This window comes from Taudactylus pleione, unplaced genomic scaffold (genome assembly GCF_031769625.1).
Source record: "Taudactylus pleione unplaced genomic scaffold, aTauple2 ptg000093l, whole genome shotgun sequence".
NCBI lineage: Eukaryota > Metazoa > Chordata > Amphibia > Anura > Myobatrachidae > Taudactylus > Taudactylus pleione.
In genome coordinates, this window is record NW_028284495.1 from 31877606 (window position 1) to 31904325 (window position 26720).

The 26720-nt window shown below is 41.0% G+C and overlaps 1 protein-coding gene across 1 annotated transcript in view; it reads right to left on the reverse strand.

Annotated features, from left to right (window-relative positions):
• Positions 1–15088: 15088 nt before the first annotated feature.
• The window catches only part of DLGAP1 (DLG associated protein 1), a 347903-nt gene continuing 336271 nt past the window's right edge, over positions 15089–26720 (reverse strand). Inside the window, exon 10 of the mRNA XM_088469647.1 lies at positions 15089–15304. Coding sequence (XP_088325773.1) covers positions 15089–15304 — 216 coding nt within the window. The remainder of the gene's footprint in view (positions 15305–26720) is intronic.

The window sequence follows — 26720 nt, forward strand, 5'->3', positions numbered from 1 at the left end:
AACCCTGTGTAATATATGGTGGTGCAATAAAACTAATATTCCCTTCTGTAGGTATAGATAATATAATATAGAGTTCCTTTCTTTTATGTGGTCACGAGAACTTTATATTGCACTCTGGTGCAAAGTTAGCAGCACACCATAGCAACGAATCAGACCCTTCCGTACACTGAGTAACTTGCACTTGATGGATAAAAAGAAAAACAAGACACCCCTAGCATAGGCCCAATCCTTTCCTCCTAATGTCCCTGACCTTCCGTTTGGAATTAATGATCTGATTTATAATGACTTCATAACAAATAATAATGTTTCAGGGCCATGTTTTGTCTCAAGCAAGCTGCTGTAATAAGCACGCAGGTAATGGGATCGTTCATACAAGCGCCTCCATGCATTGAGATGACCATGTAATCTGCCAGTCAGCCCACAATACAGACTATTGGATTCTTTTTATGTGCCCTACAATTTTTACTGCTTGGCTGAACAAAAGTGGTCTGCAGGCACTGTGATACATTACCCCATGGCCTTTGTCACTTTCAGAGCAATTTTTTCACGTCTTGCTCCTGGAATATGGGCCTGATTCAGACCCGCTCGCGAGCGGGTCGATGTTTGGCCACTGCGCATGCCGGAGCCAGCTCCAACGTGCGCATGTGTGAGACCCGGCTAGCGACGGGCGCTCCGTCGCTACGGGTCTCGCACCAAAGCGGGGCAGCTGTCGATTTTGATTGACCGCTTGCCCCGTTTTGGAGACTGGCAGGGGGGAGGCTGGCCAAATGGAGGCGTTCCCGAAGGAACGCCTGCTGTTTGGGGGCGGCCCCACTGACCTCACGAGTGAGGTCAGTTGGGGAGCTTCCGGCTCTAATAGAGCCGAATGCTCACTGGGGCTTGCGGGAACGAGACCCTACCACAAGGGTCTTGTCGCAAGCCCCGATGGTCACGATCACCTTGCCGCTCGCAATAGCTGTGGGTGGTCACCCAAAGCTAAGCGGGCGGCCAGGAGGCCGCACAAAAAAAAATAAAAAAACGCCCTGATTCAGAGCGAGCGCTCTTTCAGAGCGTCCGGCTCTGAATCAGGCCCTATGTCAGACACAATTCTGTCTAAACGTTTATCTGGCCAAGCTCTTAGTTTTTTATATTGAGTAAACTGACTTGCAATAATAGACACACCACCATTTTAAATGAACAAACTATTTAGGTCTGTACCCTACTAATGCTGGGTACACACTGACTGATACATTGGCTGATCAATTGATCAGCCAATATATCTGCTGCACGTCGGCCAGTGTGTACCCACAATATGTCGGTGAACGTCGTGGTTCACTAACATCGCATTGGTTGTGCTACTCAGCCGAACGGCAGCTGCGAGGAGGGGGGCGGGACACGCCCCCGGCACGTCCGCCGGGTCCCACCCCCCTGCTGCCAGGACGCGAGGGCACAAGCAGATGATGGCCGTTCAGTGTGTATGAACGACCATCATCTGCAGATCACTCGATCTGTAGATATATCTGTTAGGTGTGTACCCACCTTAAGACACTGCTACAAGACTTTCATTGTGTTTTTAGGATACATTTTAAAATTCCAAACAGTTGGGTGTATGGATTAATAATGTCTGTTAAGTAGATTTTCAACATGCCGTTATATCAGAAACTCTTAAGCTGGATACATGCTGGAGCGATGTCGGCCCGATATGTCGTTTCCGGCCAAATCGGGACGTCATATCGGCAGGATTATTCAGTGTGTACACACAATCTGCACACTCCTGCCAACCGGATGATATCGCATGCAGCACTGTGCAAGGTAATGAAGGATGGAACGAGGGATCGTTCCGTCCTTCTTTACATCGTTCTGATGTTTTCCCATTTATATGATATCTTGACCCATCGGCTGCCATATGGTCCGGGTACACATCAGCTTGTTTGTACCCAGCATTACTCTTTCATTGGTTAATTATTTCTTTTGTTTGATAATTTTTGGTTTTAAACACGCCAGGTAAAGTATAAACAGTTATTCTATCCAATGAATTTTGAGAAAATTGTCACTAAATATTCACCAAAATACATAGAGAGAAATTGTCGTACATTAAGCAGATCTGCATGTTTCAACAATATCAGAAACCCTTAACTGCTTTTAATGAAATATCTGAATAACATTTTTGAATTTCCCAAGAAATACTTTTGAACGAGCATTTCAAAGATCTGGGATTGGATTCAATCTTTCAGTACATTATCATTTTACTATACTAAATTATTATTATTTTGGTAATGGTGCCAGGCATTGTAGCAAATCTGGGATTAAAAAAAATCTGCTTTTCTGCTAGTTTTGTCCTGGGGCACTAGGTGAGATGTAGTATTCAGTTAATGGACATTCACAAGATTCATTTTAATCTATCCCTTTTACATTCCTCGGATTCTTGAGAATGAGGGAACAAACAGATTTGACACTCGGTGGGAATGTTAGACATTGAAGAGCATGAATTAGTGTGCACATGCTATTCATTGCTTCCCTTTCTTCTTTCCGATTATTTCCTTAAGATTGATATAATAAAGTAAGGCTTTCCCTCACCTTCTGCAGCATGTTAATATATAAAATAACTGGTAAAACCACACGTTTAGCACCTATACCTTAATGGATTATAGGGCAGAGAGATCACACTGGAGAGGACAGCGTGTCAGCTCGTGGTGACAGGACTGAATCCACATGGGGTAGTTTTTGCATAGTAAGTTAGTAATCCTGTCACTCCCACATTCCTGCTTCAGACTGATGTGAGAGAGAGAAGCACCCTTCACTACAGAGAGCACAATGGACTAAGGGCCTCATTCAGACCCGCTCACAAGCGGGTCGATGGTGGGGCACTGCGCACGCCCCGTAGTGAGTGAGAAATTCACTGGCTCCAGGGCTCACTACAAACAGGGCGGCTGTCGATGTTGATCGACAGCTCGCCCCATTTTATAGGCAGGGAGGGTGGCTGGTCAAACTGAGGCGTTCCTGAAGGAACGCCTGCTGTTGTGGACGGCTCTACTGACATCTCTCGTGATGTCAGTAGTGAGCTTCTTGCTCTCTTTAAATTGCCTGTCTGTCTTGCCCACGTAGTGTAACCCACATGGGCAAGACAGCAGGTATACTACAAACATGGATGTACATGTCAACGGAAATTTGATGGTAAAGATTCTACCCGAATATGGATGCGAAAATGTGCTCCCTGTGACCATATACGTGCATGTGGCACAACCGATACACTTGTAATATATAATGGTTGTGTTAACAAGAGAGTTGGCAATTGTGTAATATGTAACATCAGTAGAAATGTCAGGTAACCCCTGCGACCTTATGGGTTCTGATACTCTTTGCTCTCTATAGTTCTGTCACAGCAAAGCAATTGACTGCAACAAGAATAACTATTGCATAAGACCAAGGTTCCCAAACTGTGCCATTACAGTCCAGGTTGTAAGTATATCCGTAGTTGGGTCTAGATCACAGGTTCTCAAACTCGGTCCTTGGGACCCCAAACAGTGCATGTTTTCCAGGTCTCCTTACATAATCACAAGTTAAATAATTAGTTCCACCTGTGGATCTTTTAAAATGTGTCAGTGAGTAATGAATACACCTTTGCACCTGCTGGGTGACCTGGAAAACATGAACTGTGTGGGGTCCTGAGGACCGAGTTTGAGAACCACTGGTCTAGATCAGGGCTTCCCAACCACGGTCCTCAAAGCACACTAACAGTCCAGGATTTAATTATAGCCATACTTGAGCACAGGTGACTTAATTAGTACCTCAGTTATTTTTACTTCACCTTCTGTGCTCAGACATGGATAGCACTAAAACCAGGACTGTTAGTGTGCCTTGAGAACCGAGGTCTAGATGGTTAAAGCAAATTGACTGAGGTACTAATGAAGTCACCTGTGCTCAAGCATGGATATCCTTAAAACCTGGACTGTAATGGTGGAGTTTGGCAACCTCTGGATAAGGTATGTGCAGTTTTTGTACGAGGCGAGAATGTAGACACACGATTTTAGGGTTAGGGTATATGAAAACTGCATGCGGAATCGCATTGTCAACAAGCTGACTGTCGCCATTCTGAATTTCTTCTTAATACACCTCATCTGCGGTTGGTTTGTAAACAGTTGAGCACTATGGTTGTCATAGCTCAAACCTAAATGACCATTGGAAAAAGAATGTTAGTTATATTTTATATTCTTAGCTCTTAATAAATAAACTAAATATTTAGGGGAAAAAAAATATTGAAAGGACATTGTGGGGAAACTGTGAAATGCTTGCTAGCAGAAAACAATGGCTAAAGCTGCATACACACACAACGATTTTGTTACCAACGATTTTATGAACGATTATCTGTCAGATTATCTGGCAGATTTTTTAAAGTGTAATGAACGATTTTTTTGAACTACAAACGATTTTTGCATATTCCCATAATGAAAATCGTTGAGTTGGTCAGTCTGACTAAACTACAAACGTGAACGCGCATGAACGATAATCGTTCATTGTTTTAACTTAGAAAGTGAATGATTTTTTCAACGGTTGAATGATAAACAATATCGTTAACGATAATCGTTCAAAAAATCATTGTGTGTGTATGCACCTTTACCCTCCTACACAGCAAGTGTACTTATGATAAACTTAACACCTGCCCTGATACGGGTACTTTCATGTATACATTTGTGAGTGTTAAAATATGTTTAATCATTCTGGGTCAACCAGATTCCTTTGGAACTGTCATTGATGCACATAAAAAGGCTGTACTAGTTTATTTCTGACAAAACCTAAATTTCTTCTGTTGCCATTACTACATCTGAGCATAAGAGGAGCTTCTGCAACTAAACATTTAAGAAAGCTTTATCGGTACATAAAACGTAAAATCCGTATATGCACTTTTATTTATGTACTAATCCAACTGAAATGCGCTGTTTACATTTATCCTTGAGAAACGGATCAGTGTTGCTTCATGTTGTCATTTGGTGGAACAATCATTGTCCCATGGAAATAGCATAATTCAGCTATGCATGATATAGAAAATCATGAAAACATGACCGAGAGGTATCAAGACCAGAGATAAGAAACTCCAGTGTAACTGACAATACAATTGGCTGTAACAGCTTAATGATAAATTCATCTAGTCAGTTGTGTTCCTATTACAGTTCTACGTGAAAGAAATCATGTAACAAACACATACATCTTTTTATAGTTGAAAAATTTGGTTTGGTCCTGATCATAATCCCTCATGGGCTGTGAGTAGGTGGTCCGGCAGTAGACACTCCAAAGAATTTTTATGGAACTTAAGATCGTTGAGAAAATGAGCTTGTACAGTAATAAAAAAATGTATATCTGTGAGAAGAAAGCTGGGTACACAGTGGTATTTTGAACGATTTGCCCAATTCCGATGGATCGGAACGACAAATCGTGCAGAGTGTACCTACTCTGTTGTGCGGTACACGCGTCCGTGGGGTCGTCATCCTTATCATCACGTCGGCCCTACATGCAGCTCAATCTGAGCAGTTGGGCACGGGATTGTCTAATGTGTACCGGTGGCTCTATATGTCGGCCCTAACGGAGGGGGGAAGGGTCACTGGTCGGATCGCTGGGTACACACATCGTTGAGCGTGTACCCAGTTTCATATTTTGAATAGTAGATTAGTATCTGGTGCAGAACTAACTGATGGGTTTTCATGATTACACAGTTATCAAATAATACTAAGAACAGACTTGACAAATTACCATGTTTATTTCTAAATTCAGCCACTCTCTGTGACTCCATATTCATTTTATTTCTTACTTTCTCCTTTTCACAGGTGTCTTGGAGATCTCCATTCCATCACTGGATAATCTTGGTATTTCCTTGAAGGCACGCTCAATCATAAACATCCAATCATTCTTAGGCATTCATTCATTTGCTCACCCCTTGGCATTCATTCTTCCCCAGCTGGTAGCTGCAGTAGCAGTGGGATTTTGGCTTGTGATCAATCTTCTGTGTTTTTCAAAGTCACTAGGGATAAATTAGCCAATTGCCTTAACAGTATTCATATCAACATAGTCCAGTACTTGGCCAGGAATAATCATCTACATGTCTGTAAAGAGGTCCCGGGCTGACTAGACCACATATTTCATGTTTACTGGACGGGAATCACTTCCAACTGGCTCATGCACAGTTCAAACATCTTAAACGTGGGCTTCCCAGCTCCAGAGAGCTTGTTAAATGAGTGCTGAGCTGGCACTGGCTGTGCTTTACTAAAGTTCAGTTTGACTACCCTATGAAAGTACAGGTTATTTCTATACTTTGTGACAGTCACAAGTGTATGTTTCTAGTTTCTGATTTTATCAGAACATCTATATTTGTGCATATTTAGGGGACAATTGGCCTGATTCAGAGCTGTATGCAAACCTGATGGGTTTGGTGATCTGCACTCCGCATGTGCAGATCTGTTGCAGTGTCGCTAAGCTGCAGCCGTTTGGGGGCGGCGTTGGCCAGATTTACAGAAAATGGGGGCGCGTTGGCCCTGTTTTCTGGGCATGCCGAGGCCAGGGGCTGCATCCTTGTAAGTAACTTCACTGGCCCCAGAAGCGTGAAATACAGAGTCATCCTGAGTAAGCTGAGGGCTACACAGAAGCCTGATGGTCACACAGATGATCCGATGCTGCATCTTCGCATGTAGCAGAGGATCACAATAGCAGTGGGTGTTTTTCTGCTACAGACGCCTCCTGCTGCTTTTACATAATTCTGCACAGCAGCTACGTCCAAAGACGTAGCTACCCTGAGAACTGCGAACAACTCTCAATTAGGCCCAATATCACTTTATATAATTAAAAGTGCAGCAAGCACACTTAGGGAGGGATAGAGCTATTGCATGGACACTTACCAGAATATATATATATTTATATATATATATATATATATATATATAAAATCATCCAGTCACAAATCACCTACCTCGCTGACATTCTGTATAATCAGATCTTCTACCTCCTTGGGTTCATGACTCTGACTTTGTGTTCTTCGCCTTGGATTTGCTCCGTTCTTCTCAATGCCTTGTGTGTATCCTGCTCTCCAGTGCATTCCGCTACTGAGGCCTTTGGCTCTGTTCGCTCGCACCCGCTAAAGTGTGTCTCCATACTTCCAGCATCTGTACCTCTTCACAGTACCTATGAGCTATCAGTATTCATTTGCTACAGTGTGTCTCTGTACTTCCAGTGGGTATACCTCTACAGAATGTGTCTACACAATCAGTGTACATTCACTAGAGTGAATCTCCATGCTACCTGAGAGTAGAAAAATGGACTGACCCCTTTACTGGTCGTAAGCAGCAGCACATTGCGCACTACTGTCTACTCTGTGAGGTGTCGCTCTGGGCTGAATTGTGGTCAGGTTGACAGGCAGAGTGGAGGGGCAGCCCTGGGGTCCTCTCTCCACTGTGTGGTTGCACTAGGGACTAAATTGTGGCAGGGCGGCTCACTGCAGAAAGCTGTTCACATCGCCCATTGCTGGCTTCAGCATAAGGGTCGTGTCAGCCCTTTATGAGTAATATTTAGGAACTATGACAAAAGATAAAACAAAGTGGAGTAAGGGCATGTGGCTGGACTCTTCCTCTGGTATGGTTGCAGAATTGTTAGAGAGATCCATCAAATTGAACAACAAAATAACTTGTAATGCAACAATTTAAATGTAATTATTCTAGAACAGAAATGTACAGTACAATGTGAAAAAGTTGACAGACAATACATTAATTTTAGTTTGGTGTTGAAGACGGTCACTTGTATTGTATTGCCTTTACTTGGCTGTCTGTACAACATTGGTTATTTGGAAGTTGCTAAATGCTGCCATATTTCCATCAAAATCTGTCCCACATCCTTAGACTAGACACTGATTTTCATCAAAGAATAACACATTGGTTAGCAGGAATGTACAGAATGTTGTATTAGGATTTTTTTTACTTCAGTTACCAGTTTCCATATTATATGTTTACATTCTGAAATCAGATAACTAGAACAAGATTTTCAATCATTATATTACATTTTCATTTGTATACCCACTATAAGAGCTCAGCATTACAGCAGCCCCAGGTGAGAATGAGACTACAAAACTGGTTGGCAGGGCCGGATTGAGGGCCACATGGGCCTGGAGCTGAAAATGACCAAGGGCCTATTATGAGAAGCAGAGGGGGCGTGACCAGTGCTGTGAGGGTGTGGCTAGTGCCATGTGGGTGTGTACACCAACTATACTCTCAGCCCCAATGTTGCCGTAAATATGTGAAAGAAAAAAAATGCTTCATTTTGTGAGGTAAATAGAAATACAATTTTCTGACTTATGATTTAGGGCTGACCGTGTGGAGAGCTGATGGCCAGTCAACATCATGTTGTCATGACAATGGGCCTATTTTTATGTGGAGGCCTGGAGCTGGAGCTCCATCCGTCCCATTGTTAATCTGGCCCTGATGGTTGGTCATTTATTGCAGTCACCTATTTGAATAAACACCACATATTTGTAGTTCTAAAATACAAATGAATAATTGCTGAGTTGGATGTATTTGTTAGTACTAATTAATTAATTCAGCACATTTAATAAAAAAAATCCTACTTTTATTAAGCATGGGGATGGAACTTTTTTATGGGGATGGAACTTTTTTAATATCCCCTTACATCTGCAGCCGGGAGCATTGGTGGCCCGACAGCATATTTTGGATGCTGCTAGATTTGTTTATTAGTTTCCTCCAATGACACCCCTTGACCACAAGTCCAAGCTCTGGTGACAACCGCATATCGAATGTGTTTCCTAACAGGCTAATAGTAAATTTAGCCTGATGTTTAGAAGCAGAGCGCTTTGGTGGTAGAAGACACGTACAAATAATCTGAATTTCCACTTATTCACATGAGCATCTGAATAACTTTGCTCATGCCACTCCCTGAACAGAATGTGATGGGAGCAAACTATCAGGTGCTTGTATGTCTCTTCTGGTCACAGTAGCACAGGTGAGAACAAAAAACTGTGAAATCATGTAAGATTGTTCCTCATTTAGAGCTAGGAGGAAACCAAGCTATAGGGTGGAAATCTGCACCTTGGTGAACCATGTTGTATTACAGGGGCTGCAAATGAATTTTTTTTTCTGTTTTCGTGACTAATAAATTCCGCCCATTTATTTTTTATACTGCAAATCTCTCCCCTAAATGTTCAAAATCTCTCTGCTTATTTTAAATTTGCCAACCTCTCTTCCCTCCCACAGCATAAAATGATTTTTCCAAGGTGCAAAATTGCTGGATTCATTCTCTGAATTAAGTCCAATGTGTGTAATTTGATATGGCTAAAGTCTGACATTTATATTACAAATAAAGAAACCAGAGATGGGGGCAATTCTAAAAATCACAGTAAAGTATGTTGTTCATTTTAATATAATAATGTGATGCAGCTGTTTTAATTTTTTGTATACCTTTTGGATGTTTACACTCCAAAATATATTTTTTATTTCATGCTAATACACAGTACTGTATGCCTCATGTAATTTTATATTACATGTTTTGTTTGTTTTTTTAAAACAATTACTGTACTAACAAACAACATTCACAATCAGTACAAGCAATGCATTAATAATTTTATTAATTTCATATTTTTTTCCTTTTCTGTTTTTTTTTTTTTTTACATTATGGGAAACATTAATTTATTTACAAGTTTTTTCAGTCCACGCACCAAACTTGGAAGGTGACTCGAGGAAAAGTCTATTCCATTAATGCATAAAAATGCTCATCCACATCTATCAAAATGCTTTCAGTTTTCAAACTTTAATTGAATTAAAGAATTAAACAAAACAATTTTAAAAGCACAATTTGGACTGCAGATAGGACACTTGTCACATTCCAGGAATGGTTTTATTTTATGCAATCAAATACAAAATAAAAACAAAAAATATAAGAGGTAATGCACAATTATAAATAGAACTCGATTGTGCACATTCAAACAGTGACAGAACATATTTGAACTCAAGTGAAATATAAATAAATCTTTTTTTTCCATTTAAATATTAAAAATCTCATTTTTTTTATTCATTAACATTCATTACAAAAAAGGTCCAGAGTTATGGCAACATCTGCAAAAAATATACTTGATTTTTCAACATCTCCCAGTACTCATTACAACTCTTATCTCCAATCTCTATGCACATATTATACTATAATGCAATGTGTGTTTTAATAATTTTAATGATAATATGTCAAAGACTCTTTGGTGGGATAGTGGTATGTGTTGTAATTTTGATGAAACATTTTTTTTTTGCTTATTGTATTATTTTGTCATCCAAACTACATAAATCAGATAGCGAGTGATGCAATTTTTTTTATCTTACACTTAGGAAAAAGTTTAGATTCTAAAAAAATAGTTTATCAACATAGTGCAATTGTGCACTAACCCTTAGCGACCAATCAGACATTTGCTAACACTGTATAACTTGCCCAAGACTGATCAAAGTTATTTGGTGATTGGTTGATATATATTTATGGGTTGGCTGTACATCTGCATTCTATTAGCAAATAAACCCCATAGAATATTTATTGGTTGAACCATGTAATATAGATAAAGTGTCTGATATAAGTCACTAACTAGTAAGCCTGCAAATAAAGAAACACACATTGTGGTGTTAGAATTTTACAAATACTATTATGATTACTTTAATTATTTGACATATTTTACAGTCAAAAGTCAGAATTGTGTAAATGTATGAATATGCCACTTAAATTAGAAAATAGTAGTGTATAGATCCCCTTCAATATTTGTACCTGGAAGTGACATGAAGTGAGGGCGGAAGCGCGGTTCCATGCCCATAAAGTCCACCAAAATAAGAAATTTGTCCGCTCGCCACGCTTCGGGCAGGTTTATATTCCACCTCTATGTCCACGTGCATAGTAAAGAATGACGTTGGACAGTAACTGATGATGTCAGGATACTAATATTGAAAGGGATCTATCCACTACCGTTCGAAAATATCAATGCTTTCAAAAAGTAAATGAAAGTATATTGCTTTGTACCTTTCTATAGTGAACAGCAACAAGAGTGTATGTGGAAGAAAACAGTATGAAATAAAGGCAAACTGGAGAAAAATTTGGTACAAATTTAGAAGTAGCACATTTCTAAAAACATTTAGCAGTTACAAACATGTCATTACAAAGAATAAATAAAAAACTTTTAATATACAATTAATGTGTTATATTGTTTATGTTGCAGGTAACCATTCACATATAAATAAAGGTGCCATTGTTCTTAAAAAAAGAGACACATATATGGGCATTTTGGACTATCTGTAGCATTCTACATGTTGTAATGATTGTAAGTAAATAAATGCTTGTCTATTCAATCGTTTGTAATGTGCTGTGGTTGGACATCTAACTTTTTGCAGTGCCTACTCAAAAGAATTTGGAGAATCTGAGAATGTTGAGGTAATTTGCAGTGCAGGGGTAAAGCCAATGGATACAGCCTGAAGGTCTATTCTAGTAGTTGGGGAGATCTTCTTGATTCAAGTGACCCCATTATGTTAGTATTTTTGTAATTTGTACCCATTAATTGCATACCTGATACAAATAAAGATATGTTGCTTGTTAGTATATGGCATTTGAATGGATAAAGGGTTATCTACCTTTTTGGTGCAGGGAGTATTTCTGTCTATGTGAGGCAAGATCAGGCAATAACCAGGAACCACATTGCTAATAAGTCAAAGGTCATATAAACAGATGACCTGCTTCTTACGGAAACTCAATTGAAGTGTTGTCCTTACTATATCTGAGTGTCAAGCTTCTGCACAATGAAACTTCTAATAAAGCGATCACTCATATATAAGTCACTAGATTGGAAAGGATAATAGCTCTTAATTGTTTAGTACAATTTACCTTTAGAATATAATTTTTTTTATATGTGAATATGCAGTAAAAATAGATTTCTCTATGACGAAATGGAACCAATTACAATGTAGTCTAGTCACCCCTTATTTTAAAGGGTTGCACAGTAAACTGTAATAATGTTATGCATCCATTGAGTCTGCCCTTTTGTGAATGCAGACTACCACTTCACTAGGAACTAGTAACACCTCCATTCCTCACATGCCTGTGTGCAGACCTTAGTGATGTTAGTAGCTCCTGGTGACATGACAGGCTCCATGAATATTGGTCCAGTCACATAATGGCTGTCTGCACTATGTGCACCCATTAAAATAACCAATACATCCACTTTGATTTTTTTCCTCTTTAAAAATCTGATTGCAAAGGATTACCTGAGAGAAAACACTTAGGAATATCTCTTACAAGCCACTGACAGGTCAGCAGTTTAGGCATCTTGACCTTCAGCTGAGCCAAAACTTCAAGTAATGATGAACCTGCACAGTAACTGGTAAAAGCTATTATATTTCTTGCCCTTCCATGAGGGAAAAGCCATACATGGTTTAGTCTCCTGGGTATGTCTCATTATTGAAGTCTTCCAAAAAAAAAGTGCTAAAAAGTAATGACTGTATACTGTGCTGCCTGTTAGTGTGACACTGCAAATTCAGACTAAATGCAATCATTTTGATTAAAGAAATAACTTTAAATAGTGCAGAATGCAACATCTTCTGTTTTTAATGCACTAATGCAAAGTTTTGCTCAGGTTTCACCAATCAATGGATGAAAACGGCATAAAAATGTAAATGTATTTGTTGTGTTCATATTCTGAGGTGTTTTTCAGTGTAACTTAATAGCTCTATGTTACTGGCTGACTATTTAGATATGACAACACAATACAATAGGAAATAATTATCCTTGTCCTGTGCAACTTGTGTAACCTTATCCTGAGAAGAGGCTGCAGGAACTGGTTAAGGTAGAAAGTAATTTACAATTCTGTAGATAATTCTAGATTCTAAAAAAAATTGGTAAAAGTCTCCTCCGCTCCCCCTCCTTAGCATGTTGCGTGGAAGATGCTACCTCCTGTTACACCTGAGCTACACATCAGCAGCCTGCATCCTATATGTTGGTTCAATGGATACATAGAAAAACACTCAATTGGTGAGTAAAGTGTAATTCATTCAGTGTTTTAGGCTCCCCCTAAATCTTGGCACCACAGGCATCTGCCTATGTTCACCTAATGGTAGCCCAGCTTTGTTAATGTATATCCTAAACATATGACTGCCTGGAGAAGTGTAGAGCAGATTATGCATAACGCTCTCTGTGCAGTTTAGTACTATGGCAGTGGCACTGATCTAAAAGCTTTTTGGAACCTTTGTCCATTACAAGGAATCAGTACCATTTTATTACTATCAAATGATATAATTCTTTGAAGACCAATATAGAATCATTGTCATTTGGCCATTCGAATCTGAAGTACTACATTTTATTAATTAAGGTCATTGCTTACAACAAGTGTTTGGCACTAGTACAATACTTATTTAGGGATATGTAATATTTATGATTATTTTTAGGGCCCTCTTTCTATATTGGTTTGATATATATATACCGGTATATATATATATCTATATCTTCTAAGTTCCGGTTTATTTCTTATAGTAGTATGATGTATATCATGTCATGACTAATTCTCTCAGCTCCTGATCACTGTCCATGTAAGGTAAAGTGCATAATTAGAAATAATTGTACATTACCATATTACTCTTGACACCGGCATTTACCAACATATGTACACAAATGTGAGAAAAGAAAACAGTTGAAGTCTATCTTCAAATATATTAACAAAATAAAATAATTCTATTTTTTTGTAGTTTACTTTTATAGTAATTGGCAAAAACTGAAAACGAACATCATGGGATGATTTGATATGTGACAAGTAGAAACACAGTCAGGTTTATCTGTGTTGTCACTTGCCGCATGACAAAAATACTTCACCTCGGGAATATGTTAAGACAAGCGTTTTCAGAGAATGTGTTACATGTAATGCAGTACAGTGTACAAGGAAACTGCTGTGACAATACTGAGGGTCTTGGGATCATTGATGGCAGTTCCTGTGCACTCCTCTTATTCAGATGCCCTGTAGCACAGCAGACCCATGCAGGCTATGAGATGAATAATCCCAATGCTAGATGCGTTTTTTAGTTGGGTTTTCTATATTGGCAAGGCGAGAGCATATTTTCTCAGAGTGCTCTTTCAATAGAGACTTTTGGACCAATAACTTCCTGATGGTCTGTGTGGTCTGTGTGGTCAAACATCACCTAAGCTGATAAAGCAGTGCCGGCCTTTTTTGGTGGACCCCCAATGTTCACTGCCTTCTAAAAATGTGTTCCAAACACAAACTCTCTTTTAGTGGCTTTCTTGTTTTCAATTGGGAGTTAAAAATATGACCTTATTTATTAACAAAGGAAATCTGCATGAATTCTTTACACTATGCTATGATAATGTGCAGCCTGGTAATATAGCGTGTGTAATAGTGTATCACAAAGGTAGGTGTGAAAGTCTTTGTGTGCACAGATCTGTTACCGGCATTCCCTGCTACTGTCTTAGTAGCTGAACTATTCTCCTCTGTCACCTGTTGCCTTTGGGGAGAGGTGCGTCTGTGGCCTACAGTAAAGTGCTCCATCTGCTCTACATAGAAAAGAAGTTGGGAATTTGAGCCCATGCTTTTTCACATTTAGAATAGGAAGACATCAGAGTCCACAGTACTGTATACCCTACAATTTTCTATTGCTGTACACTAGATTACAGACTACTGTAGCTCTAGACAAAAGGTAATTAATATGGGGCACAATAAGAAGTTTTATTCAGAGAAGCAATACTTCATTTATCTTATGTATATAACCTAAGGTTCAACGGAACATGTGCAGTAGAGGCAGCACTGATTTGTGTCTAGAAATCATCATTTAGGTAAAATGAGTGAGGAATAAAGTGGGAGGGTCCATGGTCCTAGCCTCAGAGAACTGACTGCTTACACCACAACATGAGAGAGGGGCTTCATGGTAGTGGGGAAGTAATGACTGAAGTAAAAGAAAGAGTATAGGAAGAGAAGTACAAAAACATATACACATGATTGTGTTTTCCAAACCAAACTAGAGGATATATTATATATGTAACTTTGTGTCATAAATATATATATAGATATATATATAATATCCCCCCAGTGTTGCTTGTGATGGCTTCATAGCCTGGTTTGAGCCTCTGGGATGTAGATCTCAATACTATCCGCACTCTCGGTAGCTGAATTCTGTCGGACAGACGCAGCACGCTTGGCAGACATCAGCCGCTTCCGGGCCTCATGCCGCTGTCTCTCTGTGCTTTCCAGAGATCTGTCCCGGACCAGTGGGGCCTGACCTTTCGATGGCTTCTTTGGCACGGGAGGAGGGACCCTTCTCTCCTGATTAAAGCAGAAGGTTTATTGCATTATACAGATTCTCCATACAAGCTGTGAAAGCAGCTTTTCCATCTCTCTCTAATCATATGGCAAAATATGATCATTTATTGTGTGTACTAATGTAAAATGTTGCTTCTAGATAAATAAATATAATGTTTACATTATAATGAATTATAAAGAAACTGTGGGGTAGAGTTACTAATATAATTAGACATACATTTCCACTGATACATTGTATTTAGTCCCAGTATGTTGTAAAAGGAAAGCAATGCACTAGCACCTAATAAACTGTGCCTGTTTTATACACATGGTGGGTAATGCAATCTAGTGGGCACGAGTCACTTTCTGCCTCATGCCTCAGTAATGTCACTAGTTCTTTGTGGTCTTACAGGCTACACGTTCATGAATATTTGTTCAGCTCATAAAATGGCTGTGTCCACTGTGTGTAATGGATGCTTAATACTAATACTTGATTAGGGTTCCCATAATATTGAAATTACAAAATCAATACACCATTAGATTGTTGAGGACATAACAGAAACACTATACTTTCTTTTAGGAACACCTAATACTAATTGTATCCATATGCAAATAAATAGTAGATGTTCAGTGGGCATTCCAGCACTCTAGACAGCATGACAATGTCTTCCAACTTTTTCAGAGATGACAGGAAGTCAATTACATATTTTTTTTTTTGTATTTTACAAAAACAGCTGGATAAATCCATTTTTATCACACAAGTAGTTTCTGGCCTCAGCTACACTAGCAATTTGCTGCAACAAATTATAATGCATGTAATATAATAAATGGAAGTGTGTGGCCACTTACAGTTGATTTAGTTTGCAACAGCCTTCAAACATTCACATTAAGATCATATGTGATTGGTTCAAAATAGCATGCAATAGAGGAAAGAGATTAAATTGAAAGAATAAGATTGCAAGTAACGATATTACATGCTGTTACAGGCAGCACAACGAAGCACATATGTGTTTTACCGTATGCAACACAAGATGCACAACACAAATCAATCACAAATGTGGCCCTACCCTTATGTGACAACTCCCCTTTAAGAAGATATTTAAGTATCCATATTATTTAACCTTACAAGTAATAGCTAAGTTATAGTCTTTCCTACATAACTATAAACACTGGGCTGCAAATAATTAATAAGCAATACACTTTTGAATTATAAAAGTCAAATCTTTAATTGGTTGCAGTGGCTCACTGCTCATTTGCAACATATTAGGAAATCACTTCCTTCTTCGACCATTAGTAAATCTATCCCAGTGTATATTGTGTTGATGTTGTATGCAAAATGAATCCAAAAAACACTCAAACTAACTTAATATACTATCATGTACTATCTCACTCATGGCGGTAATTGTAGAGTGTAAATTGACATAATATAATGGAGTTTAGACACTTAAAAGGCATTACTATAATCCAGTGCAATAGTTTTGGAAAAATTAACTCAAAGACAGTTCTAACTCTCATAAATGTTTAAATAAATCTTACTTGGAGGACTCTGTACAATATCAGAGTAGAATTGGTGTACTGTAGTGTTTATTCAGTATTGAATATCTCTCTTTTTTATTTTAAAGGAGACACTAGGCAATCCCTTAGGACAGTAGCAGAGAATAATAGAACAAAATCTCAGATACAAAGACCAACAACAACATGCATTTTAAAAACAACAAAAGACTTTATTTGTATACAGTTAATGGGAGGTAATTCAGCTGCATAACACTTTACTTTGCCACAAATCTTATAATTGCCATCAATCACCCGATGAAGAAAAGGTGCTGACATTACAATACAGATATCAATATCCACTGTACTGTACCTACATGTTAAAGCCACAATAGGTTGTACCACGTCTGAACCAGTACAGCATCACAGTTCTTTTTAGAACACATCATTAAATAAGAGTCCAATATGTCAATTAAATGAAATGTTTTCTATCATTTCCAGAGTCCCCATGATCAAGTACATTTTCTTGTATTCTGTGGTAAAATAAGTGCTTGAATTTTTTTATTCAACATGTAGATATCCAAGTTAACGGGTAACTTCATTCCAAAATGGTGTGTACTAATTAAAATCCCTATCTTGCCTTCTACAATTTATTGAAATTTACAACAATTTCACGAAATATCTGCCTGAAATTGCCTGTTGAAAATTCAGAAAATACTGTTGCTGCCATTTGACACATCTTCTGCTCTAATTGTTCCCATGATTACAGATGTTGCTTATGGAAGGTCAGTTTTTCACAACCTGTGTGTCAATGGCAGCAACAGCCTGATTTCAGGTAAAAGTCTTATCTCAGGTATCATTAGTTATTTCAACCAGTTGTGGTACTCAGCATAATATTTTCAGTTAGATAAAATTATTTTTGAGTGAAATTACCTTTTAAAAGTCTCTCTCTAGAATGCAAATAAAGTAGTTCATTATGTGAAATCAGAGTAGAATTAAAGTTCTGCCTAAGATATTGGGGCCTGATTCAGAGCCGGACACTCTGAAAGAGCGCTCGCTCTGAATCAGGGCGTTTTTTTTTTTTTTGGAGCGGCCTCCTGGCCGCTCGCATAGCTGTGGGTGACCACCCACAGCTATAGCGAGCGGCCATGATGATGGTCGCGATGGTCAAGACCATCGCAACCATCGGGCTTGCGACGAGACCCTTGTGGTAGGGTCTCGTTCATCGCAAGCCCCAGAGAGCTTTCGGCTCTAACAGAGCCGGAAGCTCTCCACTGACATCACCCGTGATGTCAGTGTGGCCGCCCCCAAACGGCAATCGTTCCCTTGAGAACGCCTCCGGTTGGGCAGCCCCCCCCCGGCCCGCCCACAAAATGGGGCGAGCTGTCACTCAACATCGACAGCTCGCCCCCTTTGGTGCGAGACCCGGAGCGACGGTTTGCCCGTCGCTAGCTGGGTCTCACGCATGCGCACGACGGAGCCGGCTCCGTCGTGCGCATGCGCTGTGGGCCACCATCGACCCGGTTGCGAGCGCTCAGTGCTTGCGGCAGGGTCTGAATCAGGCCCTTGGTGTGCATCGCTTATAAATAACGACAATTTGCTTTGATGCTGTATATCCTCAAAATAGTTATGAGGCACATAATGAATTTCTTTCAGTGCATTTTTCACATTAGATTAATATGCATAGATATTTAGATATCGATGAAGCATAAGTAATACAAAGGAGAAATGTTTTTAGTGTTAAATACTGTACTATAAAACATGAAAGAGTTTAATTTCTTTAGGTTAGTATGTCCTTACTTAGTCTAATAAGCTTTATTTCTGAAGCTCATGAAACATAAATGTTCTGCATTGTGGGCCGAATTCAATTCAATACGAAGATGAATAGCCGTGGAAGGGCGCTCCAGCAGCTATTCAGTACACCGCGCTGTTTGCCTTGTTGGGAATTGGTTAAGTCAGAGAATGCCGGTTTTCGCGGACTTAACCTGGGTGGTTAGGCGCGAGAACTAGCATTCTCTGACTAAAGTGCCGGGCATGCGGCTGTTAGCGCCGTACTAAGCTGGCAAACAGCTGCGTGCCCGGCACTATTGTCGAATTTCTCCTCACATCCTCAGGGGGTCAAGAAGAAATCCATTAGCCCACCCAAACAGTGCGGTGTATTGAATAGCTGTGGAGCTCCCTCCCGCGGCTATTCATCTTCGCATTGAATTGAATTCAGCCCTATGCCTTAAACCTAATGCACTAATGGCTAATATTATACAGGGCTGGATTATAGGCTTTAGAATGTAAGCTCTCACGAGCAGGAACCTCTTCCCTCATGTACTTCTCTTTACATTTTCTTCTACTCCTTACTCCCCATAAGGGCACCTAACACGTGACTGCCAACTCCCTGCTGCTTATTGTGAGTGCTTTAATCGCTATTGCAGCTATGTATATAAATTGTGTCCTTGTCCTGCACTGTAATGTAAGTTACTTGTTTCTTGTTCACTTATTTGTTTTATGTACTATGTAAGGCGCTGCGGAACACTTGTGGCACCATATAAATAAAGGATAATAATAATAATAATAATAGGCAGGTCGACAGGGGAGGTCGTCAGGGGCCCCCACACACTGTCCGCAGCCCCCGGCCACATCCCCCAATTCATTTTTATTTTCTTCTTTTAACGGAGCCGTCTGCCGCTGCCCGTGATTAAGCCTGCTCTTCCCGGCATTTGGCTCCGCCCCCTCTTCAAAGACCCGGGGCACGTCCCACTGGACCGGACCCCCTGTATCATCAGCAGTGGCACAGTGTTGCGGCCATGCTTAGTACTCTGAGCTGTCCTAATCCATCCCTGACCGGAGATGTCTGGTCTCACACATTGCAGCTGCAGCATCTGGTATGGCCAGTTGGCCACAGCGCACGGCCCCCCTTACCTTTCATCACTGGTGGCGACTACTCCTCCTAACAGTGCAGTAGAAGTGGTAGTCAGGGGACCCGCTCCTCCATTGTGGACACGTTGCCCCTGTGACGACTGTGAAAGCAGTGAGGAGGAATATGAGGATGCTTACATGGTACGTGTGTTTGTGGTCCTTGCATTTTACATGGGTTGATGTGCTTCTGATCTTGCAGCCTGTAATGTACGTGGTGGTGATTGGCAACAGGCTGCAGAAACACAGGCAGGTGCAATATATAGTGTACATGGCTGCACAGGGGGTCACATTATGGCTAGTGTACCATGATCATTGCATGCACACTATCAGCTGCAGAGGAACTTTGCATTGTTAGCTCAGATCTGTCCCTGTGTAACAGTCCAGACCCAGCACCCGCCTGGACAGAATTTATACTGGGGCACTGTCCGTTCCCACACTGCAGAAACTTGCACAGGTCAGTGTACCACACACAGGCTGCAAGGGAAGAGGGTGCGGGCCGTGGGCATGGAGTGGCTGTAACTCTGCAGACCTGCTCTCTCTGACATTTACTGAGCACTGTGACTCTAAAGTAAGGAGGGTGATGGAGGAGAGGACGTGGCTGGTGTGTGAGGGAAGGAGCAGGGTGATGGCACAGAGGAGGCCCAGGGTGTGAAGGAAGGAACAGGTTGATGTGGGAGAGGATAGGACCAGAGGAGCATGGTGATGAAGGAGATGTTGGCACCGGAGGCGCAGGATGATAGAGAGGATGGAACTGAAGTGTGATAGAAGGAGGATGATGGTGGATAGGCATCACGGCGGTCTAGATGCCGATGCTTACATTACTGGCGCCAGGATACTGACGCCAGTCAGAATCCCGGTGACGGCACATTATGTATATGTATATATACATACACATATCAGGCAGGTAGCCTGATGTCTGTGTGTGTATGTGTATATATATATATATTATTTTTTTTTTACTTGTATTGATAGGGGCCCCCACACGTTTGTTGCCCAGGGGCCCCCACAGCCCTTAATCTGGCCCTGATATCATACAAGTGCTAATGTCTGATATTTGCCCAGGCCTGGCCAACCTGTGAAAACACAAGTCCCAGCATACCTCCCACCGATCAGCTGGAAAAGCATGCTAGGACTTGTAGTTTCATATCAGCTGAAGAGCCACAGGTTGGCCAGGCCTATATTAGTCTAAGGGCGCACATCCACTTGCCGATTTCTATGTGCGATTGAACTATAACGATATCGTTATCGTTCAATCGCACATGCATCGTGCATGAATCGGGCACAATAATGTTGGAAAAGACCAGCGATGCGCGCTCGTGCTGGTCGTTTCTGACATCGATCATCGGCCGAACATGCTGTACAATCTGACGATAACGTCAGGTTGAGCATGTTAGGGGATGACTGATGTTTCTACACTGAACGACTGAACGCTCAGTGTAGGCACAGCACAGATTGTGAAACGACTGCACGATTACAATTGTCATAATCATGCAGTTGTTTTTAGGTCTCTTAGTGGATCTGTCCCATAAAAGTTAACAGAAATATTGCTGAGTAAAGTTGAGTCTGTCAGTGAATCCTGAGAGCTTTACTTTGCAATATTAGTGCCTGAATGGAAACATATCGGAAAATGCAACCAACTACTTCTGTTCTTTTTAGTACTGTATATATTAAATATTTTCAGAGATGCTGAGATTGTAACTTTGTGGCAAAAAAAGTAATTATCAGAAAAACAGAATCTACTTAGATGCAGACTGATTCTAAGCAAAGCAAAAAAGAGCAGCAAATAGCTATTCACTTACAGTTACAGCGGTGTATTCCACCACATCGTGCACCTGATGTCAGGGAATTCAAACTGCCAGGGCAAATAGCTATTCACTTACAATTACAGAGGTATATTCCACCACCTCATGCACCAGATGTCAGGGAATTCAAACTGCCAGGGCAAATACTGTAGCTATTCACTTACAGTTACAGCAGTGTATTCCACCAATCATGCACCTGATGTCAGGAAATTCAAACTGCCAGGGCAAATAGCTATTCACTTACAGTTACAGTGGTGTATTCCACCACATCGTGCACCTGATGTCAGGGAATTCAAACTGCCAGGGCAAATAGCTATTCACTTACAATTACAGCAGTGTATTCCACCACCTCATGCACCAGATGTCAGGGAATTCAAACTGCCAGGGCAAATACTGTAGCTATTCACTTACAGTTACAGCAGTGTATTCCACCAATCATGCACCTGATGTCAGGAAATTCAAACTGCCAGGGCAAATAGCTATTCACTTACAGTTACAGCGGTGTATTCCACCACCTCATGCACAAGATGTCAGGGAATTCAAACTGCCAGGGCAAATACTGTAGCTATTCACTTACATTTACAGTGGTGTATTCCACCACATCATGCACCTGATGTCAGGGAAGTCAAACTGCCAGGGCAAATAGCTATTCACTTACAGTTACAGCGGTGTATTCCGCCACATCATGCACCTGATGTCAGGGAATTCAAACTGCCAGGGCAAATAGCTATTCACTTACAGTTACAGCGGTGTATTCCACCACATCATGCACCTGATGTCAGGGAATTCAAACTGCCAGGGCAAATAGCTATTCACTTACAGTTACAGTGGTGTATTCCACCACATCATGCACCTGATGTCAGGGAATTCAAACTGCCAGGGCAAATAGCTATTCACTTATAGTTACAGAGGTGTATTCCACCACATCGTGCACCTGGTGTCAGGGAATTCAAACTGCCAGGGCAAATAGCTATTAACTTATAGTTACAGAGGTGTATTCCACCACATCATGCACCTGATGTCAGGGAATTCAAACTGCCAGGGCAAATAGCTATTCACTTACAGTTACAGTGGTGTATTCCACCACCTCATGCACCAGATGTCAGAGAATTCAAACTGCCAGGGCAAATAGCTATTCACTTACAGTTACAGAGGTGTATTCCACCACCTCATGCACCAGATGTCAGGGAATTCAAACTGCCAGGGCAAATACTGTAGCTATTCACTTACAGTTACAGTGGTGTATTCCACCACCTCATGCACCTGATGTCAGGGAATTCAAACTGCCAGGGCAAATAGCTATTCACTTACAGTTACAGTGGTGTATTCCAACACATCATGCACCTGATGTCAGGGAATTCAAACTGCAAGGGCAAATAGCTAGTCACTTATAGTTACAGTGGGGTATTCCACCACATCATGCACCTGATGTCAGGGAATTCAAACTGCCAGGGCAAATAGCTATTCACTTACAGTTACAGTGGTGTATTCCAACACATCATGCACCTGATGTCAGGGAATTCAAACTGCCAGGGCAAATAGTTAGTCACTTATAGTTACAGTGGGGTATTCCACCACATCATGCACCTGATGTCAGGAAATTCAAGCTGCCAGGGCAAATAGCTATTCACTTACAGTTACAGCGGTATATTCCACCACCTCATACACCTGATGTCAGGGAATTCAAACTGCCAGGGCAAATAGCTATTCACTTACAGATACAGCGGTGTATTCCACCACATCATGCACCTGATGTCAGGGAATTCAATCTTCCAGGGCAAATACTGTAGCTATTCACTTACAGTTACAGTGGTGTATTCCACCACCTCATGCACCAGATGTCAGGGAGTTCAAACTGCCAGGGCAAATAGCTATTCACTTACAGTTACAGCGGTGTATTCCACCACATCATGCACCTGGTGTCAGGGAATTCAAACTGCCAAGGCAAATAGCTATTCACTTACAATTACAGTGGTATATTCCACCACATCATGCACCTGATGTCAGGGAATTCAAACTGCCAGGGCAAATAGCTATTCACTTACAGATACAGCGTTGTATTCCACCACATCATGCACCTAATGTCAGGGAAGTCAAGCTGCCAGGGCAAATAGCTATTCACTTACAGTTACAGAGGTGTATTCCACCACATCATGTACATGATGTTAGGGAATTCAAACTGCCAGGGCAAATACTGTAGCTATTCACTTACAGTTACAGCAGTGTATTCCACCACATCATGCACCTGGTGTCAGGGAATTCAAACTGCCAAGGCAAATAGCTATTCACTTACAATTACAGTGGTATATTCCACCACATCATGCACCTGATGTCAGGGAATTCAAACTGCCAGGGCAAATAGCTATTCACTTACAGATACAGCGTTGTATTCCACCACATCATGCACCTAATGTCAGGGAAGTCAAGCTGCCAGGGCAAATAGCTATTCACTTACAGATACAGCGTTGTATTCCACCACATCATGCACCTGATGTCAGGGAAGTCAAGCTGCCAGGGCAAATAGCTATTCACTTACAGTTACAGCGGTGTATTCCACCACCTCATGCACCTGATGTCAGGGAAGTCTAGCTGGCAGGGCAAATAGCTATTCACTTATAGTTACAGAGGTGTATTCCACCACATCATGCACCTGATGTCAGGGAAGTCAAACTGCCAGGGCAAATAGCTATTCACTTACAGTTACAGAGGTGTATTCCACCACATCATGCACCTGATGTCAGGGAAGTCTAGCTGCCAGGGCAAATAGCTATTCACTTACAGTTACAGTGGTGTATTCCACCACATCATGCACCTGATGTCAGGGAAGTCTAGCTGCCAGGGCAAATAGCTATTCACTTACAGTTACAGCAGTGTATTCCACCACATCATGCAGCTAATGTCAGGGAAGTCTAGCTGCCAGGGCAAATAGCTATTCACTTACAGTTACAGTGGTGTATTCCACCACATCATGCAGCTAATGTCAGGTAAGTCAAGTTGCCAGGGCAAATAGCTATTCACTTACAGTTACAGCAGTGTATTCCACCACATCATACACATGGTGTCAGGGAATTCAAACTGCCAGGGCAAATAGCTATTCACTTACAGTTACAGAAGTGTATTCCACCACATCATGTACATGATGTTAGGGAATTCAAACTGCCAGGGCAAATACTGTAGCTATTCACTTACAGTTACAGCAGGGTATTCCACCACATCATGCACCTGGTGTCAGGGAAGTCAAGCTGCTAGGGGAAAAAGCTTTTCACTTACAGTTACAGAGGTGTATTCCACCACATCATGCACCAGATGTCAGGAATTTCAAGCTGCCAGGGCAAATAGCTATTCACTTACAATTACAGTGGTATATTCCACCACATCATGCACCTGATGTCAGGGAATTCAAACTGCCAGGGCAAATAGCTATTCACTTACAGATACAGCGTTGTATTCCACCACATCATGCACCTAATGTCAGGGAAGTCAAGCTGCCAGGGCAAATAGCTATTCACTTACAGATACAGCGTTGTATTCCACCACATCATGCACCTGATGTCAGGGAAGTCAAGCTGCCAGGGCAAATAGCTATTCACTTACAGTTACAGCGGTGTATTCCACCACCTCATGCACCTGATGTCAGGGAAGTCTAGCTGGCAGGGCAAATAGCTATTCACTTATAGTTACAGAGGTGTATTCCACCACATCATGCACCTGATGTCAGGGAAGTCAAACTGCCAGGGCAAATAGCTATTCACTTACAGTTACAGAGGTGTATTCCACCACATCATGCACCTGATGTCAGGGAAGTCTAGCTGCCAGGGCAAATAGCTATTCACTTACAGTTACAGTGGTGTATTCCACCACATCATGCACCTGATGTCAGGGAAGTCTAGCTGCCAGGGCAAATAGCTATTCACTTACAGTTACAGCAGTGTATTCCACCACATCATGCAGCTAATGTCAGGGAAGTCTAGCTGCCAGGGCAAATAGCTATTCACTTACAGTTACAGTGGTGTATTCCACCACATCATGCAGCTAATGTCAGGTAAGTCAAGTTGCCAGGGCAAATAGCTATTCACTTACAGTTACAGAGGTGTATTCCACCACATCATGTACATGATGTTAGGGAATTCAAACTGCCAGGGCAAATACTGTAGCTATTCACTTACAGTTACAGCAGGGTATTCCACCACATCATGCACCTGGTGTCAGGGAAGTCAAGCTGCTAGGGGAAAAAGCTTTTCACTTACAGTTACAGAGGTGTATTCCACCACATCATGTACCAGATGTCAGGAATTTCAAGCTGCCAGGGCAAATAGCTATTCACTTACAGTTACAGCATTGTATTCCACCACATCATGCACATGGTGTCAGGGAATTCAAACTGCCAAGGTAAATAGCTATTCACTTACAATTACAGAGGTGTATTCCACCACATCATGCACCTAATGTCAGGGAAGTCAAGCTGCCAGGGCAAATGTCTGTTCACTTACAGTTCTAGAGTTACAGCGGTGTATTCCACCACATCATGCACCTGATGTCAGGGAACTCAAACTGCATATGCAAATATAAACTCAAAATGATGGCTTGAGTTGATGAGAAGGGGTAAAATGTGTAAGTGTGTGTGTGGGAGGGGACTCAGAAATATATACACACTGCTGGTTGCCTGTGACAACAAGCAAAAAATTAAAAATTATGTTAGATTTCTAGAGGAACTGGAAAATGGGTTAGGTGAGGGTGTGGGGGGATCTGCTTGAAAATGTGCTAGTTGGACTGTGGGGAATACTATACTGAGACTTAGAAAAATGTGGATTTATTATTTAAATCACTTGCGTTCCATTGCATGTAAGTAAATGCAGATGTAGGATTTTCCTAATATTAAACATGAAAGCTGCTATGGCTTCACAACAGTCAATTGAGGCTAATTAAATGACTTCATTCAGCAGTTTGCACCATGAAAACAGTAAAAACTGCTTGGCTTTTAGTGAAGTAATTCAAGGTTATGTGCATATTGCTGGCACACATGAGCTATGACTAACTTACAGTATAATACAATAAGGTAGTACAAGAAATAAGGTTGTCAAACTCAGGATGCATGCCAAATACATGTGTGCATGAATGTAAGAGCTATTGAAAAACTCAAAGCCTGTATGAATAACCTAGTTTTCAGTAATACTTGTCATCTTCTAGTACATTTACTAAGTGTAGCCAAGGGATTGATTTAGAGATGTACGCTAATG